The 22947-nt window shown below is 40.9% G+C and overlaps 1 protein-coding gene across 1 annotated transcript in view; it reads left to right on the top strand.

Moving 5' to 3' along the window:
• The first annotated feature begins 468 nt into the window (after window positions 1-468).
• Window positions 469-22947, top strand: part of PLB1 (phospholipase B1) — a 72808-nt gene continuing 50329 nt past the window's right edge. The window contains exons 1-14 of the mRNA XM_054820782.1: window positions 469-534; window positions 1336-1387; window positions 1914-1990; window positions 2531-2617; window positions 3112-3174; window positions 4487-4569; window positions 8017-8095; window positions 8748-8852; window positions 10551-10643; window positions 17384-17452; window positions 18262-18342; window positions 19833-19899; window positions 20615-20673; window positions 21759-21832. Of these exons, the coding sequence (XP_054676757.1) occupies window positions 469-534; window positions 1336-1387; window positions 1914-1990; window positions 2531-2617; window positions 3112-3174; window positions 4487-4569; window positions 8017-8095; window positions 8748-8852; window positions 10551-10643; window positions 17384-17452; window positions 18262-18342; window positions 19833-19899; window positions 20615-20673; window positions 21759-21832 (1055 nt within the window). The remainder of the gene's footprint in view (window positions 535-1335; window positions 1388-1913; window positions 1991-2530; window positions 2618-3111; window positions 3175-4486; window positions 4570-8016; window positions 8096-8747; window positions 8853-10550; window positions 10644-17383; window positions 17453-18261; window positions 18343-19832; window positions 19900-20614; window positions 20674-21758; window positions 21833-22947) is intronic.

A 22947-nucleotide genomic window follows, 5' to 3' on the forward strand; every position in this document is an offset into this window, starting at 1 on the left:
CTTACCCAACGGGGATTTTTGGGCTGCTACTGCTACCCATACCACAGTCCCTGCTGGTGTGTGTTTGCTGCCCGTGTTAGCCCAGTGAAATCTTGTGTGGGTTTGCCTGTCCAGTACTCTTTACGCTACCATGCGTTCAGGATTTACACTGGGGCTGCCATAGATACACCACATAGGTGAATTCATCACCTATCCACTGATTCCAGCTGGCTCTGAAGGGCAGCCTTGACTTGCTTGCAGGGTGTTGCAAGTAAAACCTTCAGGTCCACTGGAATGCTGAGTTGAATAGTGGATAACTGTAGGGTCTTCCCCTCCAAATCTTCTTCCTAGTGTCTTAACGTCACCTCCATTTCCCTGTGAAAGAGGTTTAAAACGTGGGAACTCCTTGGCACTTCAGGAGGCTATCTCTGGGTAGATTCAGCTGCCTGTATTTAAATCTGCCTGTGCTACTTGTGGCTAACATGAGAGATGAGGATGGAGGTTTCTGACCTGAGTCTGGAGGCAAACTCAGGCATCAAACCTCCACTTCAGAAGGTGAGGAGAAAAACCAACAAGAACAGCCACAGAGGAGCTCAGGCATACCCCTCGTGCCTGCCAAGAGATCCTGAAACTTTACATTTTCTAGCTGTTTTAGTTCAGTTGTGTTTATAGTGAAATTGCAGAGAAGCAGTCCCCTGTATGCAGAAATTGCCTAACCTGCGTATGTCATTCAGCTCTCATTAGCAGTTTTAATCCCTCGGTCCTACACCAGTCTCCTCTGCCTAGCACAAAGGGAGCGACATCAGACAGTCAAGCCATGTAAGTCTGAAGGGTTTTTGGCTGGGCAGTTCATTTACAGCTGGAAAGGTGGAGGATGGAAGCCTTTGATTCTGGAGCACTTCACTGGACACAGAATATGCGCAGTACTCGCAGAGGCTGCACAGACACTCCAGGGATAGACCCTGCCACTGTGGTTCAATTGTCACCTCTCAGAAGCAGGAGGAACAAAGCCCACTGTGTGCTTTGGGGTCTGGATCATCTGACAACATCAGATCTCCCTCTTTATAGCTGCAAAATGAATTTTTGGGCTCAAACAGAATTACAGGTGTGCCTACCAAACTGTGTCTACTGTTTTCATCTAAGTGCACATGTCTGAAAATGAGATACTTGAACATGAGCTAATCACCCCAGGCTCTCTGTGTGGCACAGACAAGCATCTAATCTTAACACATTTAGGATAGAAAAGATTAATCCCACTTGAAGTCTCAAATGTTGTTTGATTTAATGGTAAAAATCGGCCAAAGCTTTATCCTTACTGATGCCTTCATAGTTTCTCTTTTCCTTTCTGCTTTTCAGAGACCTCCTGCATCAAGCCGAAGAAATAGTGAAGCTCATGAAAGAGAATCAGGTTTGTTTAAAGCACAGGACAATTCAGAGAGCTTGGCATTGAAGCAGAAAAAGGGAGAAATGTGATGAAATACTTTAAACAGCACTCAAAAATCTCTTCAAAATAGAAAATGCCTTTTCTTGTGGTTAACGGACTTCAGTCTTTCTGTTGTAAATAAAAATCAATTCTGTACCTTTCAAGTACAGAGTTTTGTTCTTGAAAGTATCCCTCCTGGTTTACGTTTGTCAGAGTGACTGAAGAGCTCGGTGGGGAAGCCAATATGTTTGCTTTCTATTGGTTAAGGATGTGAGACCTCAACCCAAAATAATAATTCTCCATATTTGTCTTTTCAGTTTCCTCTTAGTCTTATTTTCAAAAACTACAAGAAAGACCTAGATATGCTTTGGCTGATGTCACCGGTTGATGCTGGTGAGAGCTGAATTGTCACTCATGGCTGAGTGCTTTGTAAATCCCATCCTGGAGTTTTATGCATTTATTTTTCTTCTATTCTTAACCCTGAGGCATGTTATTTTGTAAAATGTTCTAGAGATAATGGGAAAATCTAATTGCCAAGGCAATTCTGCTGTTGCCTCTTCACTCTACGTGGAGCCCATCGGACTGTTTGTACGTGGATTTAGCATAAATTTTTGTGGAGCTGAGTGGTTCTAACCAATGCTCTTCAGGATCGGCAAGGACTGCTTAATAAACGTAGCGCAGCTGAGCAGGGCTGTAGGTCTCAGATTTTTTTCTCCAGTCTTCATCCCACTAGTGTGACCTAGTCTCAGTGGTTTAGGAACATTAACCCTGTTAGCAAGCTGCAACAGTAATGGAAAGAAGCAGCATCAAGCTCTGTGCTAAGCTGTGCATGTTCATCTTCTCCAATAGACTCTCCAATGGCAGCAGCAATTTCTGGCTCTAACCTGAGCATTTTATAGGTGTGCATTCAGCTTTAATTGCAGCATTTGCTGCCTAACCATCCATTTTCTGTCTCCTCTAGGGAAAAGATGGACGGCTTGTCAAATGGAAGTGATCAGGGTGGCCAGGGTTGGGCCATGGACTATTGCTTGGTCTTGCAGATTTAAAGCCATAGTAAATCTTGCGTGAGAAAGCAAAATAGCAAATATCACCCTATTCCTTTCAATTTTTATTTTTATTTTCTCCCAGATGATGGACTTCCAAAATGACTGGAAACTGATCACAGTTTTTTTTAGTGCTGAAAACCCGTGTTCTTCCTGTGCCTCCACACAAGCGGTAAGCTTTTCATGGGGTGGTTTAGCAATCAAGGCAGGTGGTTAAGATACTTTCCCAAGCTCTGCTCTCTCCCACAGTGAACCAAAGGAGTAGCTAGTTCCGGGATGTTGGAATGACTCTATCCAGTGATGTAAGCTCCTGGCTCATGATGTGTTTTGTATTTATAAATATGTGTGCTTAATTTGTGATCCCAAGTCTGAGATGCCTTAGTAGAACAACTTTTTTCCACCTTCAAGTCTAAAGATATTTTTTCCCCATCCCTGTCTTTTTTTTTTTCTTTAATATTTTAAGTTGTCTAATTATTGGTAGTTAAATTACAAGACTAGTTCCATGTTTGTTTTTTTTCTTGGTGCTGGCAAAGGCTGAATCCAGAATGTAGTGGTCATTGATAACCCTTCAGTACACAGCTCAACACACAGGGTTTGTGACTTTTGGCAAATTGATAACTTTGTCTTTTCTACTAGTTTTGATGGCATTTCTTATCTCGTTTACAGAAGGACTGCATATTGCACAACCTGGAAAAACTTAAAGCTGTCTTAGATTTTTTGCATAAAAAGGTAAGATTTATTCATCAACCTTGAATACCCAAATCCTTTGCTGGTTTTTCCAGCTCCCTTACTGGACCAGGGATTGTACCACTGTTCTGGTGACTTAGAACACCAGTCTCATTGACTCTAATCCACTGGTTCCATTCATTGTCACTAAGTGTTTTATTCATGCTTTTAAAAAGCTAGTGCATGCAAACAGAAAGGGTGGATGGGTAACTGCTTCATTTTGCAACACAAGCTGATGTACCACTCCATCTTTCTTTTTTTAAGCAATTTCTATGAAAAAATGGAGTACACCAGTTTAGGTCTGAAAGCCATTCATGTTTAACAGTGCTGTTTGTGAAAATAACATATCTAATTATTGGATGTGTGGAGCTACCTACACAGTGTACAAGCTGCTAACTACTTGGTGATGACTTTTACAGACCAGGGAAAACACCTGTTAAAAATATGTATAATGGATCTTTTTTCCTTTTATGTGTTAATTTTAAGATCTTAGCATTTCTAAAGGTTTTCTAGCTGGCTGAGCTAAGGATTATCTGCTTACCTAGGATGGTTTCAGGGAAATGCTCTTCACTGTGTCTTAAGTCTACTAATGAATAATAGACTAGATGTGGATATTTCACTACTAAAGCAGACTAATAGCTGTTTATCTGAAGTATTTCAATAGCATTTTCCAAGAATTTTGTTTTGCTGGATTGAAGGCCTAAAGGGTATTCTAAACCTGCTACAGTTTGATTGCATCAGGCCACAACCACTCATTTTTCTCAGACTGATTTCAACAAATGTTGTGTATGGGTGCAGTTCCACCCACACATTCTCTTCGGATTATCTCCACCATTATTTTCGGAATCTGTATATGTGCACTTGTAAAAGTGCAATATCATTATGTAAATGGAAAGCTGCTTTCTGCTTGGGGGAGAGGTGAGGCAGTATGCATGAGTGCTTGTGCTGCTATACAGGATGTTTCATCCACAGCTTTGCATTGGTATGTTGCCAAAAAAATGGTAGTCCCTAGTTCATTTGAGTTCAGTTTTCTTGGCTAGTGGCCATTTTGGTTATGTAAAATGAATTGCTGGGTCTCAGTCAAGAAGTCATGGTCACAAGTACTTTGTGAATGCTGATCAACGTTATTCTAGATGGCAGGCATAGAAGTAGGGTTCGGGACAGAATTGGCAGAGATTAGATCATTGAATTTATGCAGGCGAATCCCAGGCCAGAGGTAACACATGTGAAGCTGCAGACATAATTTACCATTATTGCTACTTGCTGATCTTTAATTGCAAATATAACATGATTAATTTTTACTTTATCACTGCAGGTTCCCAAGGCCTTCATAAATCTAGTGGATTCCACTGAGCTCACAACATCCTCTCTTGCATGCCAAGATTACAGTAATGCCAGGTAACAAAATTTCCTTTAAATTCTTGACACTGTCTCTCAGTAGTGTTCAGACACGTAGCTATGTATATGGATTGACTTTATAACTGATGTAGAGTCTTCTGAATAAGTTTTCTGCCCTTAATACAGAAGTATGTAAAAGATTTTTAGATCTCCACTTTGTTTCTGATACGCTTTTTCTGCAAGGCATAGATTTACCAGGAAGAGTAGGTGCTTTTAATTCTGCCAACTTGGATAGCATTTGTTTAAATATTGCACACTGTAGTTGTGGCAGATTGACCCTGGCCAGCAGCCAAGCACCTGCACAGCCTCTCACTCATTTCCCCTTTACCACCCCCCAGCAGGACAGGGGAGAGATTAGAAAGAACAAAAGCAAGAAAACTCATGCATTTAGACAAAGGCAGTTTAATAGATGAAAGAAAGAGGAGGGAAAAGAAGTGATACAAAGGTAATTGCTCACCACCTCCCACGAGTGGAGCAATGTCTAGCCAGTCTCCAAGCAACAGCGACCTTGGAAGCCATAATGCTGCTCTTCCTCTGCCTCAGTTTTCATTGCTCAGCATGATGTTACATGGTATGGAGCATCCCCTTGGCCATTTCAGGTCAGCTGGCCCAGCTGTGTCCCCTCACATTCTCTTGTCTACTACCAGCCTACTTGCTGAATGGATCAGCATGGGGGGAGAAAGAGAAAGTCTTGATGCTGCAAAAGCAGTGTTCAGCAACAGCCGAAGCACTGGTGTGTTATCAACAGTTTTAGCCACAAATCCAAAACACAGAGCCATATGGGCTGCTACGAAGAAAGTAAACTCCATCCCAGCCAGACTCAGTACTGTGATTATGGTCACAAGACTCCACAGTCTACCTACCCCTAGCTTTTAGCTTTTTAGTTAGTACTATTTCTGCCCTGCAACTCACAAGTCAAAAATTCTGAAGGCTCTTTAAAAGTTTAAGTTTCTATATATCAATGTTCACAAAAGGAATAACTGGTCTTAAAATACATTGTTAGGCTATGTGAAAGCTACTACTTGGGCTTAGGCTACGGTAGGATGGAGAACATCCAACTTGTCAGTTCCTTATGGTAAACTGTGTGCCTAGATGCTTTCATCTCCCTTGCTCAGTACCTTGTAACAAAAGTGTGAGTAGCTTATTTCCCGATTTAGTATGGAGTAGGAGTGTGCACATGGACAGTTATGATGGAGTAGTTTACAGCTGATGAGATTACACTCCATCTTACTCCACAGTAATTTTTTTCCTGTGCCCGTGGCATAAGACACCATATGTACTAATATAGTCATCCTGAAGTGTTTCACAAGCTTTGCATGTATACAACCCGGGAGACGTTCCATCAGTCAAGGAAGGGTTCTGGCTGCTGTGTAACCACATGCTTAACAACAAGTATAAGCAGAGGAGAAGCTTTCCTTGACAAAAGCGGTTGCATGGAGCATTCTAGCTTATTTCTCCTGCACAGGCACTAAGGGGAAAAATGTGAGACAGGTAGATAAGAAGTGGAAAAGATAGACTTAGGAATATGGGCCTTGCCATATATTGAAGGCCTTAAAAAATAAAATCTAACTGTTTTTCCTCTGAGGAATTTTTATATTTCCTTTTCTAACTTAAGGCCATTTGCTTTCTTGTTGTCAGCATGCTCTTTTAGCTGTGTTTATCTGGTTGAACAGCTCCACCAGTTTGCAAGCCTTGTACTTCAATGTTTGGTAAACTCCTGGGTTCATCTCTGCCTCAGGCCCATATTGTCTCCCAGATAAGGGCCTCAGCATTTGGCTACCAAGTCCCCATTTTGAGCTGTGCTTTGAAAGAAAAACATAAGCTCATACCAAAAGATGAAATTTCAAGTGTCTAAGAGGTGAATAGTGCCTGACACTCCCAGTCCCATGTCAGTACCTAACTTTAGACATTGAAATTTGGGGCATAATAGGGATTCAAAGTTCCTTCCTTTATTAGTTTCTTACTAATAAGCGTTGTCTGCACTGAAAGTAGCTAGGCATATAACTCCCTTCATGTATTGTATGAGGTGGTTTTTAGGCTTGGGTAAGATTATGGTCCTAATTTCACGTTTCTTTCACTCACCAGCAGTGATAAAAGCACTGTAACAGAAAGCTTCCATTTTATAGGTTTAGCTAGAGTTCTGTGAAAAGGAGAGAGTCTGATCCTGACAGGTATTTATTGCTTACATCTGCAAAGCCCACAAAAACATTTCTCAGACTCCAGTCCATCCAGGCATTTTCAACTGAGTATATTTTTGCTGGAACCAGACTAATCTTAAATGTATTTTATATTATTCCTGTCTACAGCCCTGGGAGAAGGTCTGAGTTTTCCAGCTAGCTGCAGAAATATGCAGTATGCACAACTCACCTTGCAGGTCAGAAATTGGGCTGAGATTGGTTGGCTGCTTGACAGTGCCTGGCCATCCTTTAGCATTGTCATGGTTTAACCCAGCAGGCAGCCAAAACAACCACACAGTCGTTCGCTCATTCCCCCTAGCACTCTCCCCAGTGGGATGAGGAAGAGAATCAAAAAGGAAAAAAAAAAGGTAAAACCTGTGGATTTAGATAAAGAAAGTTGAATAGGACAGAAAAGGAAGATGATGATGATAATAATAAAAGAATATACAAAACAAGTGATGCACAGCACAACTGCTCACCACCCGGAACCAATGCTCAACTAGTTCCTGAGCCATGCCACCTCCCACCCAACTCCCCCAGTTATATACTGAGCATGACATCACATGGCAGGGAATATCCCTTTGGCCAGCCTGGGTCAGCTGTCCTGGCTGTGCTCTCCCAGCTTCTTGTGCACCTGGCAGGGTGTGAGAAACTGAAAAGTCCTTGACTTAGTGTAGGCACTATGACTGCCTAACAACAACTAAAAACATCAGTGTGTTATCAACATTGTTCTCATCCTAAATCCAAAACATAGCACTATACCAGCTGCTAGGAAGAAAATTAATTCTATCCCAGCCAAAACCAGGACAAGCATATACAAGCTTTTGCAGCACTGAGCTTCTGTCCACATTTCTAGATGCAGGTCTTGTTGCCAAAAACTAAGGCAAAAGTTCTTGTGGAAGTATTTTGAGTGTATTCAGTTTTCCTATGTGACTATACAGAGGGAAATGTTTGAAAACTAGTGCAGCCACTATTCTAAGCCTGAGCATGCTGTGAGCTTGTAAGACCCTGTGCTAATTGAAGTCTGGCATATTTGGCATCTTAATAGGCTTTGAAATCAAGAAGCAATCCAAAGCTCTGGACACGGAATATAAATAATGTATAATTCTATGTTTATATCAAAAATTAGGATGTTCCATGTAGCTTTCGCAATATATGCAACAATTTAGTCTTCGATATATGCTTGTCAGTGGCCTAAAAGAGTTCATGCTAGCTGTCTTGTTTATTGGAAATTCATAAAGCCTATAATGTTTTTTGTTCTTTTCTGCAGCAATCTAGGGAGGAATCAGTGTACTTGTGTTAGTGAACGCTCCACATTAGATGATAACCTATTGAGGTGGTCCTATCAGGTATGGCATCTTCTGTGTTGCTTGGCTCTCATATTGCTAGACACATCTATTCATTTTCCAGATTGGACTGAAGTGAGGAGTTAAGGGAGGAACAGCAGTGAGGAAGTTGAGTAACAGCCTTTTTTACCACATGTCCACAGCAATCCTGACCCCATTTTACATCAGGAACACAGGAGATAAGTTCTCTCTATACCTGAGTGATCTTAGTATGTCTTGAATTTTGTAAAGACTACATAGCTTTTGGCAACCTAGAATTTGTCATATCCCATCACAGAAATTATCATCTTGTCCAGTAATCTGCCACATGATTTAGAAGAGGGAAACCTTCTCTTAAGACAAAGACAGTTGTGCTAGAATTCCTTTTAAAAATGACAGGGACGCAATAAGCATGACATCTCATTGGCTTGCTAAGCTTGCTGCTCTTTCAAAGAAAATTATGGTAAATCAGTGTAGCTTTCTCATAGCTACAAGGAGTTTCCAATTATTATTGTGTAAGAAGATTTAATTAAATTACTGCCTTTGTTCTGGATTACAGAATTTGATTATTGTGGGGATGGGGATAATCTTAGTTCACTTTAAGCCCTGACGAATTACACATACATTACACTCTCTACCTGATAATACTCATCTGATTAAATGGTTGTCTATTCAGGATGCTTGGGAAAAACTGCTGGAGTCTGAGAGGTATGAGCAAAAGGACGACTTCACTGTTGTTCTTCAGCCTTCTCTCCAAGAAACAAATCTGATGCTCAGACAGGTGAGTAAACTCAAGTTGCTCCATTCTTTCTGAATTGTATCTGCTGAGGTTGAGTGCAATATTCATCTGCCTCTTTCCTCTCTAGGCTGTGTGTAATGCCAGAAGATGAGGGTAGTCAGGCACATACAGAACCCACCTCAGGATCAGACACAGAGGTGCTGAGAATGAAGCTTGCTTCAATCAGAGATCCTGTGTTTTTCTGAATGCTATGTTCCTGGAGAAATCAAGTCATAGCAGCTCTGTAGATTAGGTCACGAGTGTCTGGAAATTGTCGATGCTGCTAATTTTTCCATATCTTTGTAGTCATCAGCTCATTCATCCCTGATTATGCTCATGTGTGTTTGGAAACAAAGGCAAAAAGAGGGTAACAAGAAGTATTTAAAAAAGGATGGGGGGGGGGAAATAAAGGTTTTGTAAACTGTCTCTACTGGAAAGTAGGGTTACCTCCCTGCAATGAGATTAATGCAGTCTGGGAACCTGGGAATACATTTTGTCCAGATTTTGTATTTGATATAGCCAGTGAGGAATGAATATAGATCGGGTTGCCTGGGATGTCAGGCAAAAAATCTTGCCACAAGTGGTCTTTAAAGGGAAGTTCAAAGGTCAAGGTTGCCTGAGACCTGACAATGAAGAGGGAAAATATTACTTCCTAGATAATGGTTCAAACAGAGCAAGGTATGCAAATCCAACACATAACATTTTGGAGGCCCCATCCCTGGAAGTGTTTAAGACCAGGTTGGATGAGGCTTTGGGCAACATGGTCTAGTGGAGGGTGTCCCTGCCTGTAGCTGGGGGGTTGGAACTAGATGATCTTTAAGGTCGTTTCCAGCCCAAACCGTTCTATGGTTCTATGATTAGGTGGTTATTTGTAAAACAGGTTGGTGATGAGTCATGGTTTGATTCCAGGACATCATAACAGCTCCTTGAACCTGTGGTAATTCCATTGCTCCTCTCAGTTCAGTATCAGAACAAAGTGAACTAGGAGAAGAAATTTGTCTTCCAGGAAGCTTGGGGTCTGCTATGTTGCAAAATCTTCCTTTGGTGCTGCGTCGTCTTACACCAGGCTTGTTTTGTTGATGGCTGGTCCATATGCAAATGACAGACTTTTAGCTTTCATGGCATTACTTTTTCTCTTAGCAAATTGTTCTGTTATTGCCTTAAATGTCATCTTATGTAATAGGTGGATTCTTTATTTCTTCTGATTTGTGGTACACCTTCAGGCCACCACGTGTAATCTTCCGAACTCTTCCAACATTACTTTCATTTAAAAATAAGCATGATCTCTTAAGACAAATTCTGCATGCTTCTGCTTTCTAAATGCACATAAGTATTAGGTAGAGGAAGTAGTGTTTATTCCAGATCATTAATGTGATCACATCTATGTATCTCCCTCATCTTCTATATGTCACTATTGTGATCGTGTTCTGTTGTTGCTCTGATGGTCTTATCCTGTTGATGTGTGATCCCTTCACTGCCGCCTTACAGTGGTAGGTACAGCAACCACTTACTAGAACAGCATTCTATCTTGACACACCAGCAGTAACTGAGGTCAGCAACAAGTGGCTTAATGAGAGTACCAGAGATTGATATTCTTGTGGATATGAATATCATTTTCTAGAATGAGACCTTTTATGGCTGAATGTCTCATCTTTCCATACTCTTCAGTTTTTCTCATGCTCAAAATGTTTTCTCTTTCAGGGCAGGGATGGTTTCATTACCACATCAAAGACACAACTGGAAGCTCTGGAAGAAGATCATACTTTCATGGCTGTGGGCCTCTGGAACAATATGGTGAGTAGTATCAGACACTGTTGCTTACTGGACTTGGTATGGAAGCCTGGTAGCAACTCCATGCTAGCCAGGCTTTGAGAAGCAAGGAGGGAGGGGAAGGAAGAATATAGGAAAGAAACATCCCATGACTGCTATCCTCAGCTGTGCGTAGAGACCGCTCTCAAGTAATGCTAAATGTCCTACACTCCCAAGAATAATCTCTTGTTGTTCTGTGGCTGCTACTTACTACCAAGAGCAGAGCCTTTTAGAAAGGTTTCCAAAGTAGCCCTTTGTGAAGTCTTAGGGAGTAAATGAGCTGTGACAGAGCTTTCTTTTGCTAGTCTCACCTCTGTGACAGAGTGGCACAGTGACAACTGAGGCTTGTCCTAACCTGAGATAATAGCAATTATACTCTTCTGTCTCCTCTGTCCTATATCCATCCCCCTCTTTACTAATGAGTCTCATAAGGTTGTCTCCTCCTTAACCATCATCATCTGCTACTGTTGCTTATAGTCAAAAGGTGATAGCCTTGAGGAGCTCCTATTACTTCCTCAAGAGCTGGATGTCCTACCCAGCTGAGGAAAGCCAACACATGGTACTTTCTAATGGGAGGGAGAGCATGTCTGAAAGAAACATGGACTTTCTGACCCAATCGAGCTTGAACACGATGACCAATTCTGTAGGAGGCTTTTTCCTTCTGCAGGCTTGAGCTGCCAACACACAGTGTTTGTGTGTGTGACTGAGTGGATGCATGTACAGCTGGAGGGGTTTGCATTTTAAAATTGATGATGAGGCAAGTAAAGAAACAGGAGTTGCTTCTCAGTATGGATGAGACAAAAAAGCAGGCACGTGGTTTTGGACTCACCAGAGCAAAGTAGAATGTTACTGCTTAGTGCATATTATGTTTGGATATGACCCGGTATCAGTGGTTTGGGATAAGATGCTGATTTTAGTATTCCTTCTCACTTAGAAACTTTCAAAATTTTCTGCTTTTCTTTCTAATAACCTTCTTATAACACATACAATCTTTTTTTTTTAAATTAAAAAGAACCTGCAATGGCCAACTAAGTTAGATTACAGATAAAACATTTACTTTTTTTATTTGTTTTGCATTCCACATGTTAAGTTTTTCACTTGAAAGCATCTACTATTCCTGTGTCTGTTCAAATTATGCTAAGCATGAAGGAAAAAAAAGCCTATACTGCAACTGCCTTTTAGTAAACCACATTTAAAAATAAATCCACGCAGATTGACATGTTCTTGTTTCCCTTTATGCTAATTCTGGCAGCAGTAATGCTGCTGTTGTCCTGATCATTTAAAGAAGCAGGATTTGCAGGAAGAGGCTTTTATTCAACCAGATGATATAGCTAGAAAAATAGTACAATCACTTTAATAAAAGAAGTTATCTTTTCTTTAAAGTTAGTAGGACTTTAGTTAGTTAGTATGAGCCAAAGAGTTAAAAATTGATTAGCTGTTGAAGCTCTAACCTTGGAACAACCATGCTGCATCTAGTTATCTCCTTTGCTGCTATCTGTGACATTCCTCATGATGATGTCACAAAGTTCCTACCTCAGTGCTTCTATCATAAAATAGATGCCATGATAAGATGCATGTTGGCTTCTTTATCGTCGTTTTGCCTTAGTCCCTCTAGGCAATTAGTTTCACTAGTCAAATGAGCAAAGCAAACACTGAAAATCCCTGAAGTGTGAATTAAACATTCTCTCCGTTTCTGGCAGTTCTCTGTAAAGAAACTGAGTTACTTTAACTGCCCATGTCTCAGTGTCCCCATCAGTGCTGGAGATACTTACCTAGATCGCACAGTTACCATCACCTAAACGTGATCTGTAAGACACTAGGACTCAGTGTTGTATCCTCCTCACATAATAACCATTAAAAATATTTGTCCTGATTTCAGCAGGGATAGAGTAAATTTTCTTCCTAGTGGTGGGTATAGTGCTGTGTTTTGGATTTAGGATGAGAATAATGTTGATAACATACTGATGTTTTGTTTGTTGCTAGGCAATGTTTACACTCTAGTCAGGGGCTTTTCAGCTTCTCACACTGCTTTGCCAGTGAGGAGGCTTGCAGGTGCACCAGAAACTGGTGGGGGGGACAGAGCCAGGACAGCTGACCCAAACTGGCCAAAGGAATATTCCATACCATATGATGTCATGCTCCATATATAACTTGGGGGAAGCTGACTGGGGGCCAGATTCCATCTCAGGAACTAGCTAGGTGTTGGTGGTCTGTGAGTGGTACACAATTGTGCTGTGCATCCCTTGTTTTGTATATTCTTTTATCATTGTTACTATTATTTTTATTATTCTCTTCCTTTTCTATCCTATTAAACTGCCTTTATCTCAACCCATGAGTTTTACGTTTTTTCCCTGGTTCTCTCCCCAATCCCACTGAGGGGGGTGGGAAGGGAGCAAACAGCTGTTTGGTTGTTCTAGCTGCCTGCCAGGTTAAACCACAACAATATTGAAGCTGGTTGGGAGCAAGGCACGCAAAATATGAATATCTGATTTGCTGTGAAAAGTGGTCCTTTACATCTGCTTAGCACGGTTTTTCCATCAGCAAATTTTTGAAATGAAACGCTGATATGTTTTCAGCTAGTGCAGGAAATGAATGCTTCTGACTGGAGAGGGACCAGAGTGCTACCCGTTTGCAATCCAATTTTGTGCCTCTCCAGCAGGCATTGTTTGGGGCCAACTGAATCAAACTTGTCAGATTCTGAGATCTGTCTAACTATGGCAATAGATCAGCCTGAACTACTATGTTTTCTAGGGCTTATCAGTGGGGAAACTGACCTCCAGCTTTGAGTAATGTCCTTCTCTTTTATCAGACTCTGCAATTAGCAGAGCTCATGTGCTTCTAATGGACTTCACTTTCAGTTTTTTTCTAAGTCTAGATTATAGTGCGCTTTTTTTTCCCTATGGCCTCTTACTATCCGGCTTTTTAGATTTCAGTTTAAGCAGAATCCAATAGATCTTAAATATTCTTTACGAGGGGTTGTGATAGTATCATCCCCAGTCTGAAACAGGTATATTGCCTCCTCCAAATCCAGGCTCTGTAGAAGGGGAGAGGGCCAGGATTTATCTTCTGAAGTTTAATAACTCACGCAGACATGCTCAGTCAACTCAGCACTGATTTCTCTTTCCTGCCTGCTCAAATTCTTACACTTAGCTTTCAACAAATTCCTTTGGTCCCTTCAGATGATATTTTTTTTATTTGCAGCTTCTGCCAGCAGAAGAATCTTCCTCTTTCCCTCTGCTTCATTTTTCTGTTCCTAACCCTTTTCTGGACAGACTTTATCTGGCTGCCTGGGCTCTGTCCTTAAGCATCCTGTTCTTTAGTGTGTTACTTTATTCTTGTCACTTTAACTGCTAGGAGCATTTTGTGGAAGCAGCAGAGGTAAAAAAAACTATAAGCAAAACAAAGTGGTACTTTTAAGGATGGCTGCCATAGGGCCAGTTACCCAGACTCAGGTAGTGAGCATGCTGGGGAGCCACCAGAACCGGAGAATTGTCATAAAGGAGACAAATACCAGCTTTGCTTTATTTCAGTGTTTTTCCTCAGTGTGAGGTGGTTCCTCTAGAGAGAGGACAGCCTAGGTGACCTGGAGGAAGAGCAAAATGTGGCAAAACCCCATCTTGCTACTGGTTTGAAGGGAGACTACAGGAATGGTAGTATTCCCTTCAGAACTCCTTTCCCCCTATGTTTTCCTGCCTCCTCTATCCTTCAGTGGAATTTTCTTAGTACAACTGGCAATCATCAGAAAGGCACCTCTCTGAGTAGGTTCCTTGTCTGCCTGTGATGGTATTCTACAACGATGTAAGATGATATGAAAGATGTTTTCAGTGTAAAAAGCACTGGCAAGTGTCCTCACCTGGTAAAGGTCACTCTAGTTCTACTGGGAAGTCCAGCTAATGGTTTATGCTGACTGCTTTAAAAACAAAGCAAACCACCTCACAATGCAGTCTTGAGAACTGATAGGAAATCAAGATCGTGACTTGTCAAGCAGCAAACACAGCAGAATGAGGAGGTGCCTGAGCATGCCATTCCAAGAGTTTCCCTCCTCCTGCTGCCTCCCAGGTTGCCCTTACGTGGTTTTGAGGCTTAGTATCAGCCTCTTCCTTGGAATGATTACCTGCTTACTGGTCAAAGGGCAAAACCTTGAAAATGTACTGGCAATTGGCAGTAGGACTGCACTTCAGTCTGGCTGAGAAGAAGCTGAGCTAGCACGTGCTAAGGGCTTGTCCTAGGCATGGCTGGATATTTTACCAAAACATTTCTAGTGATCTAGGAGCAATGCAATTCATACACTAAGCACACCAGAGAACAGTCAGCAAAATGGCATTGGGTAGCTAGGAACAGCTGAGAGAGGGTGGTTGTTTACTTGGACAGCTTTGATGTTTACCACAGAGAGCCTGACTGATTAATTTGCCTATAATTTTACCTCTGAAAATATATTCAGGGGCCAAGCTCCTTTCATGTGTGTAAAGAACTTAGACAAGAGGCTCTTGCTCTTGTGTTTGGCATTCTTTTGTGTAACAGAAAAGACCACAAAAAATACTATCCTGCAACCAAGAAACAAACTGAAACCAGGCAAGAACCCGAATGGCAAGAGCACTGCAGGAGGCTGCCCGTGCCTCTCTTCTGCATTCAGGGGTTTACACTTGGAAACTGCTGCAGTACCAGAGCAGACACGCACGCTGACCGGCCTGCACGACAGATGGGTTAGAATTCAGGGGAAGTTTTGGCTGACCACAATGCAGACTTGGTGCCCAATTTCCTGACCAGGACCTTGCAGCTCTGCTGCATGGGAGCTGTTGGTCTTTGCTGGGAGAACAGTGTGTCTGAGCCATCTGGAATTAATTGCTTACTGGAGAAAGTCATTCTATCACCCAACTCCCAGCAACATACAAGTGTCTAATACTTGTTTGAAATTTTTCCTAGCCAAGAAATACCGCTGTTGTCCCATGTTCAGTGGGATGATTCTGTGCTGGAGGAAGAATATTTTAAGAATGTCATTAAATAGCTACTTTGTTTTGTCCTGGGAGGATGGGAAAGTACCGGCTCCCAATGTATGTTTTCTCTGAGCTTCGTTATTTAGCATGTTTCAGGGACATTCCTTTTATTCCTACCTCTCTCTCAAAAAAGCACAGGCTGTTTCTTCAAATGTGTCTTTCAAAGAATATCTAGCTCTGTGAACCTCTTCTCTATTTTTCTGAATTTTCCCATTATTTTCATTGATGGAACAACCAAAATAGAATATAATGTTCCTGCCCAGAATGTATCAATGATGTCAAGCCTGTTATTGCTGTATTTTCCAGTCCCTTCAGTCCTATTTCTTATGTAGTCTGCTACTTCTGGCAGGTGCCGTTGCAAGCTGAGCAGGCGTTCACTGGGGAATCTAAACCAGTGGCCAAATCCTTTGGGTGTGATTGCAATTTAATTAGCACCTGGCAAGGTACCTGAACAGGTGAAGTGATTCTTTGTGGTATTTACCATTTTGTGCTGTCAGTATTGAGTTTCAAAGCATTCCGTAATTTTTCATTAACAACAATCCCCTCTCCATCTTGTTAGAAGGCAGCCAAAAAATATAAATATCATCAAGCCTCTTTTGACGTTGTCTAACATGTATGAAAATGCAGATAAGGAAACAGTTCTGGAAGGTGGGATAAATTAGCAAGTTTTTAGTTGCATGGACTACAGCCACCAGAGGATTGTTGTGTGACCTCGATGTGTTATATTCCATGTTTCTGACTTTGCTGCAAAATGAATTTGCAGCAGAGGGAGTACATAAAGATAGTGCTCATAAGACAGAAGGAAAAAATTAATGCAACATAAATGTGTCACAGAATGGAAGATTTTTAGTTTTCCATTTATATTAGGGATCTTGTACTTTCTGCTTCCAATGTAAAGTGATGTGGACTTACCCAAACTTTCAGTGTATAATCTGAGCCAAAGCTGCATTTTCCAAGGAGTTTCAGTAATACTAGTTTGACTTCAAAGTTTCAATCTACTGACTTGCTTTTCCTCCCACACAAAAGCCTTTATGTTTCTTTATACTTTTATATGAAAACTATAAACCGTAAACTCCCAAGCCTGCCTTTCTCCAGTGTTCATGAGCGTGGTTTCACAGCCTGGGAGGAGACAAAAAATGTGGTGGATGAGGCCTCGAGGACGGACAGACTGCTGCAAGGAGCTGTTACCTGGCAGTGGAGCTGTGGCAACCCACCCTTTGCTTCCTCATCCCCAGCTCAGCTGGGAAGTAAAACTGGCTTGCTAATTGTAGTAAAGCTTAAACTGCATACTCTAAGGGAGGGGAAACTAATCATGAGGATGGTTTAAGCTATGCTTTTCTAGAACATGTCTACAGTTACTGTGGTTGAGCTGATAAATAGTGACTTGATTGCAAGCAGTTGAATACTGTGGTATGAGATCAGTGCCTTGTGGGAAAAACACTTACAGGATCAGCATTCCCAAGAGCAGAGCTAACGTGTGGATGGTTGTTTTAAAGATGTGGGATGACAGTCAGATCATGTGAGAGGCCTTGTTTTCAGTTCCTTGCTTTTGTAGGTGTACATGTGGTGTGTTATACATAGATAAATATTTATCATAAACAAAACAAGTTTTTAAATATATACATGGACCTGATGGAAAACTTCAGGCACTAGAGCCTTTGAGTTGCTGCTGCTCTCCCTTCCCTCCCCCACACAGCATGTGTATAATTCCTCTGTTCTTTCCCTTTCCAGTTGGAGCCAGTTGGACAGAAGCAGCCTTACGATGTCACAAAAATGCTTCATGTCCAGTGTCCATCTCAGGTAAAAGGTTTTCCTTATTACTGTGAGATTTTATTTACTCTTTGCAGAATTTCCAAGTTTTCAAATACGGTTGTCATCTTCTGAAGTTCTTGGGAATGTGCTCTTGCCCAGGATAGTGCACTGTTAAAAATTTAGTGTTCTTAAAGTTCATTGACATAGACTCTTTATTTTATAAAGATGAAACTCTGAAAACAAGAACTTTTGACAAAATTTAGTTAAATCGTCTTACTGTGTTGGATATTTTTTATTCAAAATGTAACTAATCTGAATTTATTAACTGTGGATATCAGGGGTGCATTATCAGTATTAAAGTTCGTGTTAGCAATAAAATTGAATCCATGTATTTTATATAATTTAGCTTTGCTGTGATTTGCCTCTGTTGTCAGCTTTAACTATTTTAGTCCCTGGAGCTGTTAATAGCCCAGCAGTATCTTCATGGTCTGACCATCTCAAGATGGTCAAGAACAGGTTCTTGGATGTTTTTGCATTTAAGCTCTGACTTCAGTAATTTGATAGTGATAAAATATTACTGGCATCCAAAAACTTCACTGAAGAGCAATTAAAGCATCAAAGAAATTAAATTGTGTGTTTTGTTTGATCTTAGGTTTAAGGCAAGAGGTGGTGCTGTGCCTAGAGCATGCCAGGGCTTAATTTTCAAGTCTAACCTGGTTTACTTCACTAGTGCAATGTTCATTCAAAAAATAATACTGTAAACATTTTCTTCTCTTGGAAAATCTAGCCAGAAGACTTTAACATCAGCTAACTGTGTTTCCACTAGTGTTGCTAAACATACTCTCTTCATTCTGCAGGAAAATCCATATTTGTTCACATATAGAAATAGTAACTACTCATCTTCCCTGGAGACATCAAACACCAAAGAAACATCTCAGGTATAGTAGGACTGTTTGCATCATATGGACTGAATATATTCCAGGGAGTGGGGCAGGTGGGTGAGAGTGTGTTGTAGCCTAATTAAACAATGCTACCTGAGAAAACTAAATACAAAGTTCCAGCTCTTTATTTCCATGCTTGACTAAATAGTCAGATGCTTAATAGCACATTTTCTCCTTGATGGATTTTGTAGAGTGTAATTTAAGGTAGATGCGTTCAGCCAGCCTAAAGTAAGTCTTGCCTTCACTGTCAATAACCTTTTTTAAACATCTGGATAACAATGTTAATTTTCCTGGGATAAGATGATAGAGAAAATGGGGCTATTTAGTCCTACCATGGAGGAAACTAGATCAGACCAGCATGACACCACTGTGTGGGTCTGATTTTATCTTGTTTATCCCATAGTAAAGCTGAAGAACAATGGATTTTTCATTTTTCTTTTTTGCGAGATAGTTGCAGATTAGATGTGCGGACATAAACAACTGTGTGGGATTTTTTTCATTATGGTACTCTGATTCTGAGCAGAACTTGGTGCTCCCAAGCGGCTGCAGAGGGAAGTGATAATGCTTGTTTTCATGCCCCAGAACACAGTGTCTAGACCACATCTGCACTCAAAATGTCCTATACGTCATTGGAATAGTAATACACATTTCTCCTCTCATTTTAATATCATGCCATCTGTTTTGTTAGTTACTCAGGGTGTATAGACCTCTGCATGGGACAACGGTGCCTACCACTGATTTTTCTAGTAGCTATGGTGTAGGAGGCAAGAAGCAACCATGTTATTTTTGTGTTTTGTTTTGGGGGGGGGGGGGGGGGGGGGTGTTTGAATAAAAAACTAAAATGGAGCCATGGGACAAGACGCACAAGTATATTTTCTTTAGGCAAGTTAGCCTACTTAAGGAGTTCTGTAGAGAGATTTGGAGGAAACACAGGTCCATGGTTCTTGTGCGATGGTCTGCTCTGATGTACTGATGGTCAGCCTTCACTAACAGTGGACCTTGCGGCTGTTTCTGTCGGTAGGCTGCAACTTGAAAGAGCCAGGAGGGCAAATCCCTGGCTGCATGTAGAGGGCTGCATGTAGGGAAGGCAGCCTCATGGCCTGCTGATAAAGGTACGGTTTTGTGCTGGGATATTCCAGGGATGTTCAGTTTCTCACGAAAAGATGTGAGCTCACTTAGCTCCAGAGTATGGGCACACAAAATGTTGCACAGTTGAACACAGTGTGGCACAGAGTCTGAAATAACTGGCCCCACTGGTAGGCAAGAGCCATGCTGCGCTAATATGGCCATGCGACTTCTGAGCAGGCTGAGCTTGCGTCTGCCTTCAAAGGGCAGTTGTAGGAACGGCCTGAGAACAGGCTAAGATGGGTAGATGTATACAAAGAATGTGGGAAATTCGTTAATCTAATGCTCTGAGACATAAATGGTTTATCACAACCAGAGTATAGTGAGGCTGATGTGAAGTCTTGCCATGTCTGTCTTTGCAGGAGAGGATTTATGGAACAAATATTCCATGTTTTGACCGGGGTCCCTCTGATACAGTTCCAGTTTCAGGTACAGTCCTATGCAATTTTATTGTAGAGCCACTTCATTTGATGATAGAACGGGAACAGGAACTGGGTTTAGTAGGGAAAGGTACACTTTTCTTTGAAGTGCACTCTATTGACTGTGGCTTTTAAGATCCTTTTTGGAACAACATAAATTGTTATATAGCAAAATGCAAGTTCTCCCTCAAGGATGGTGAATGCTTATGCAACTGTATCTTCCATGTAGAAAAAAAGAAGTGACAGTGGAAAAGACAGGAGGTAGTTGGGTACTTCAGCTGCAGGGGTGGTAAAACTGTATGTATGGTGTAGGGGCTCTTGTCAGTGCAGTCTGGGGTGCAAATAGCCGTGTGGAATTCTGTCCCCAGGTGGGTTTTGTCTTCCCTCAGAAGCTGTGATGGTCCCAAAGTTTCCACCTTGTACTGGCACCAGAGCTATGCCTGCTTTTCAGTCATTTCCACTGATTAAAAGGAATTTAAGTGAGCACAGATGCAAGACTGAAATCTTACTGCTTCCCTTGTTGCTGTAGCTAATGCCCAGCTATGGTACCAAGAATCATTTCTGGTTTGATGCCTGTCAGTGTCTGTCATGCTGTCATGAATAGTAAAATACTGTCTTTGCAATGTTTTATGCTTATTCTAAGGAAAATTTCTGATAACCATCACAGTGTGAAGTTTTCTTTCTTTCTTCCTTCCCTTACACTAGCTTTATTTTTTATCTATTAGTTCATAATTTGAAACCAGCAGATATTCGGGTGATCGCTGCCCTGGGAGATTCACTCACAGTAAGTAAAAATCACTGGATAACCATTGTTAAAGCAAATGACAAAAAAGCATTTCTGAATTTTTAACCCGAGAAATAGAATACACGCAGCTATGCCCTATTGAGCCAAACACATTTTTCACGTATTCCTTTCCATATTCCACCTTGACTGACTGGTAATCAGATCATGAGTCTAATCTGAGTGCACAGTTCCCATTTAAAGTCCACAAGAGTGCCACACGAGGAAGAGCTGCAAAATTAGATTGCGCAGCAGCAAAACCAGCCTGCTAGAGTGGACTTGCATAATTGCTTTTCTGTCTTGATTCTAGGTGGCTCCCAAGGTATTGGCCTTCAAAGCTATTAGTAAGCAGCATAAATAGAAAGAACAAATTATGCAGCTGATTGTGTGTATGTGTGTGTATATATATGATAGGAGAGATGGAGAGAGAGATATATGATAATACCAAAGCATATAAAGCCATGTCCTTTTATACTAACTAAATATTTGAGTAAAATTGCAATAGATCATCAGGTGTGTTAAGTGTAACTTATCTTGAGAATTTTTTGTAACGCTTTTCCTGCAACTATGTAAACTCATTACCCCTAGAGTGGCTGTGATTCTCCAATCAGTGATGACTCCTTCACTGCTCATATCATAATTAATGTTTCTTCTGTGTTCTGTGCTAATTACCACATTAAATCCTTGTAGTCTTCTTTCTTGGGAAAAGTGCGGGAGGGAAGACATAAAATCAACTGTACCACTTTTTAATGTGAGGAACATTGTAATAAATTATTCATTCAGGACCATTGCTATCTTATTTATTCCATATGTAAATTTAGAATTATATGAGTATTTTGAGCATTCTCAACCAATTTTTCCCACTTGATCTAATCAAGAAGTTGATAGAAGAGGGCAATTCACTGGAGCAGAGTTAAAATACTCTCAGTCCTTGGTCCTCTTGAGAACAAGGATCTGTTATATTTTGGGAAGATGACATAGCTTGCTTCATTAACATCCTCTTTAATTATTTGCACTAGGATCAGTCAGAGAACTAGTCACTGTAGCAGTTCCTATTTTCTGAAGGTGAACTCCTCTTCTGTTTCCAGGCAGGTAATGGGGCAGCATCCAAACCTCATAATGTTCTGGATGTCCTGACTCAATACCGAGGTGTTTCTTGGAGGTGAGTCCCAGTAAGTCCCACACACACACAACAGGAGGGAACCCATTTTCTTGGGTTTTAATATATATAGTTGGGTTTTGTAACAAATGGAGGCTTGTGGAGAGTGAATCTGACTTTGTTTTGCATGGAGGCACATGGTTGTACTTTTAATAATGATAAATAAAATATTCAAACTAGTGGCTATCTAGAATATGATGTAGCATGGCTGGAATAGGCCTAGATACACAGAAGAAACAGGGTCCTTGTTAAGATCATCCCTTTCTCCTCTCATGGTTGTAGCTATTGCAAAGGAGACCTTTAGATCCCAGTGGCATTGCACCACTTGTGCATTCTACATTTCTGTCCCTGCTCTTTCCATATCCTATCTGCTCTTCCCCGCTGTGGCCCACGTCACTCATTTGTCTCATTTAGAATCAGTGCTCTACGAAATGTCAGCATGGGATCTTTTTTGCTGCTGCTGTTTCATGCACAGTATTTTTCCTTGACCCTTTCTAAGTATTGCTTACATCATCCAGAACAGTTTATCGATTATGAGTCAGTACGGACTTTTGCATATGCAGCATTTTATTAGACAGGTCAAAAAGGCACTCTGAAGAAAGGCAATCACGCTCACTTATTATTCTGCAACTGTGATATTTAACACCAAACCTGTCAGGCTGATTGTCTGTTCATCATTTCTTATCCATCTGAAACACTGCAACTCTGTAAGAGGTTTAAACAGGTACTAAAGCACTTCAAAATACTCTATTCCAAATTAAAGGGATGCTATAGAGACGTTGTAAGTTCAACTTTTTATATTTCTATATTTAATAATATTCTGCTAACATTTGGAGGGGAAAGTACGCTAGCATGGTCTACAGCATGAAAGTAAAGAGCGCACAGACATATGGTGAATTTTACCAGTCTAGTAGTATTCTTCTAGTTGAGTGAAATGGGGAGGAAAGGTATTGAGTATACTTATCACTGTGAAATATATGCTTTTAGAACTTGTTGTTATGGATACAAAGGATTTGTTAACTAAAAATGGAAGTAATAAATATTTTAACAGGGACAAAAATAGCTAAGATGGCAGCTATTCTCATTTCTTTCAGCTAGGTTTGAGCATATGTTAAAAC

This window comes from Grus americana, chromosome 3 (assembly GCF_028858705.1).
Source record: "Grus americana isolate bGruAme1 chromosome 3, bGruAme1.mat, whole genome shotgun sequence".
NCBI classification, from domain to species: domain Eukaryota; kingdom Metazoa; phylum Chordata; class Aves; order Gruiformes; family Gruidae; genus Grus; species Grus americana.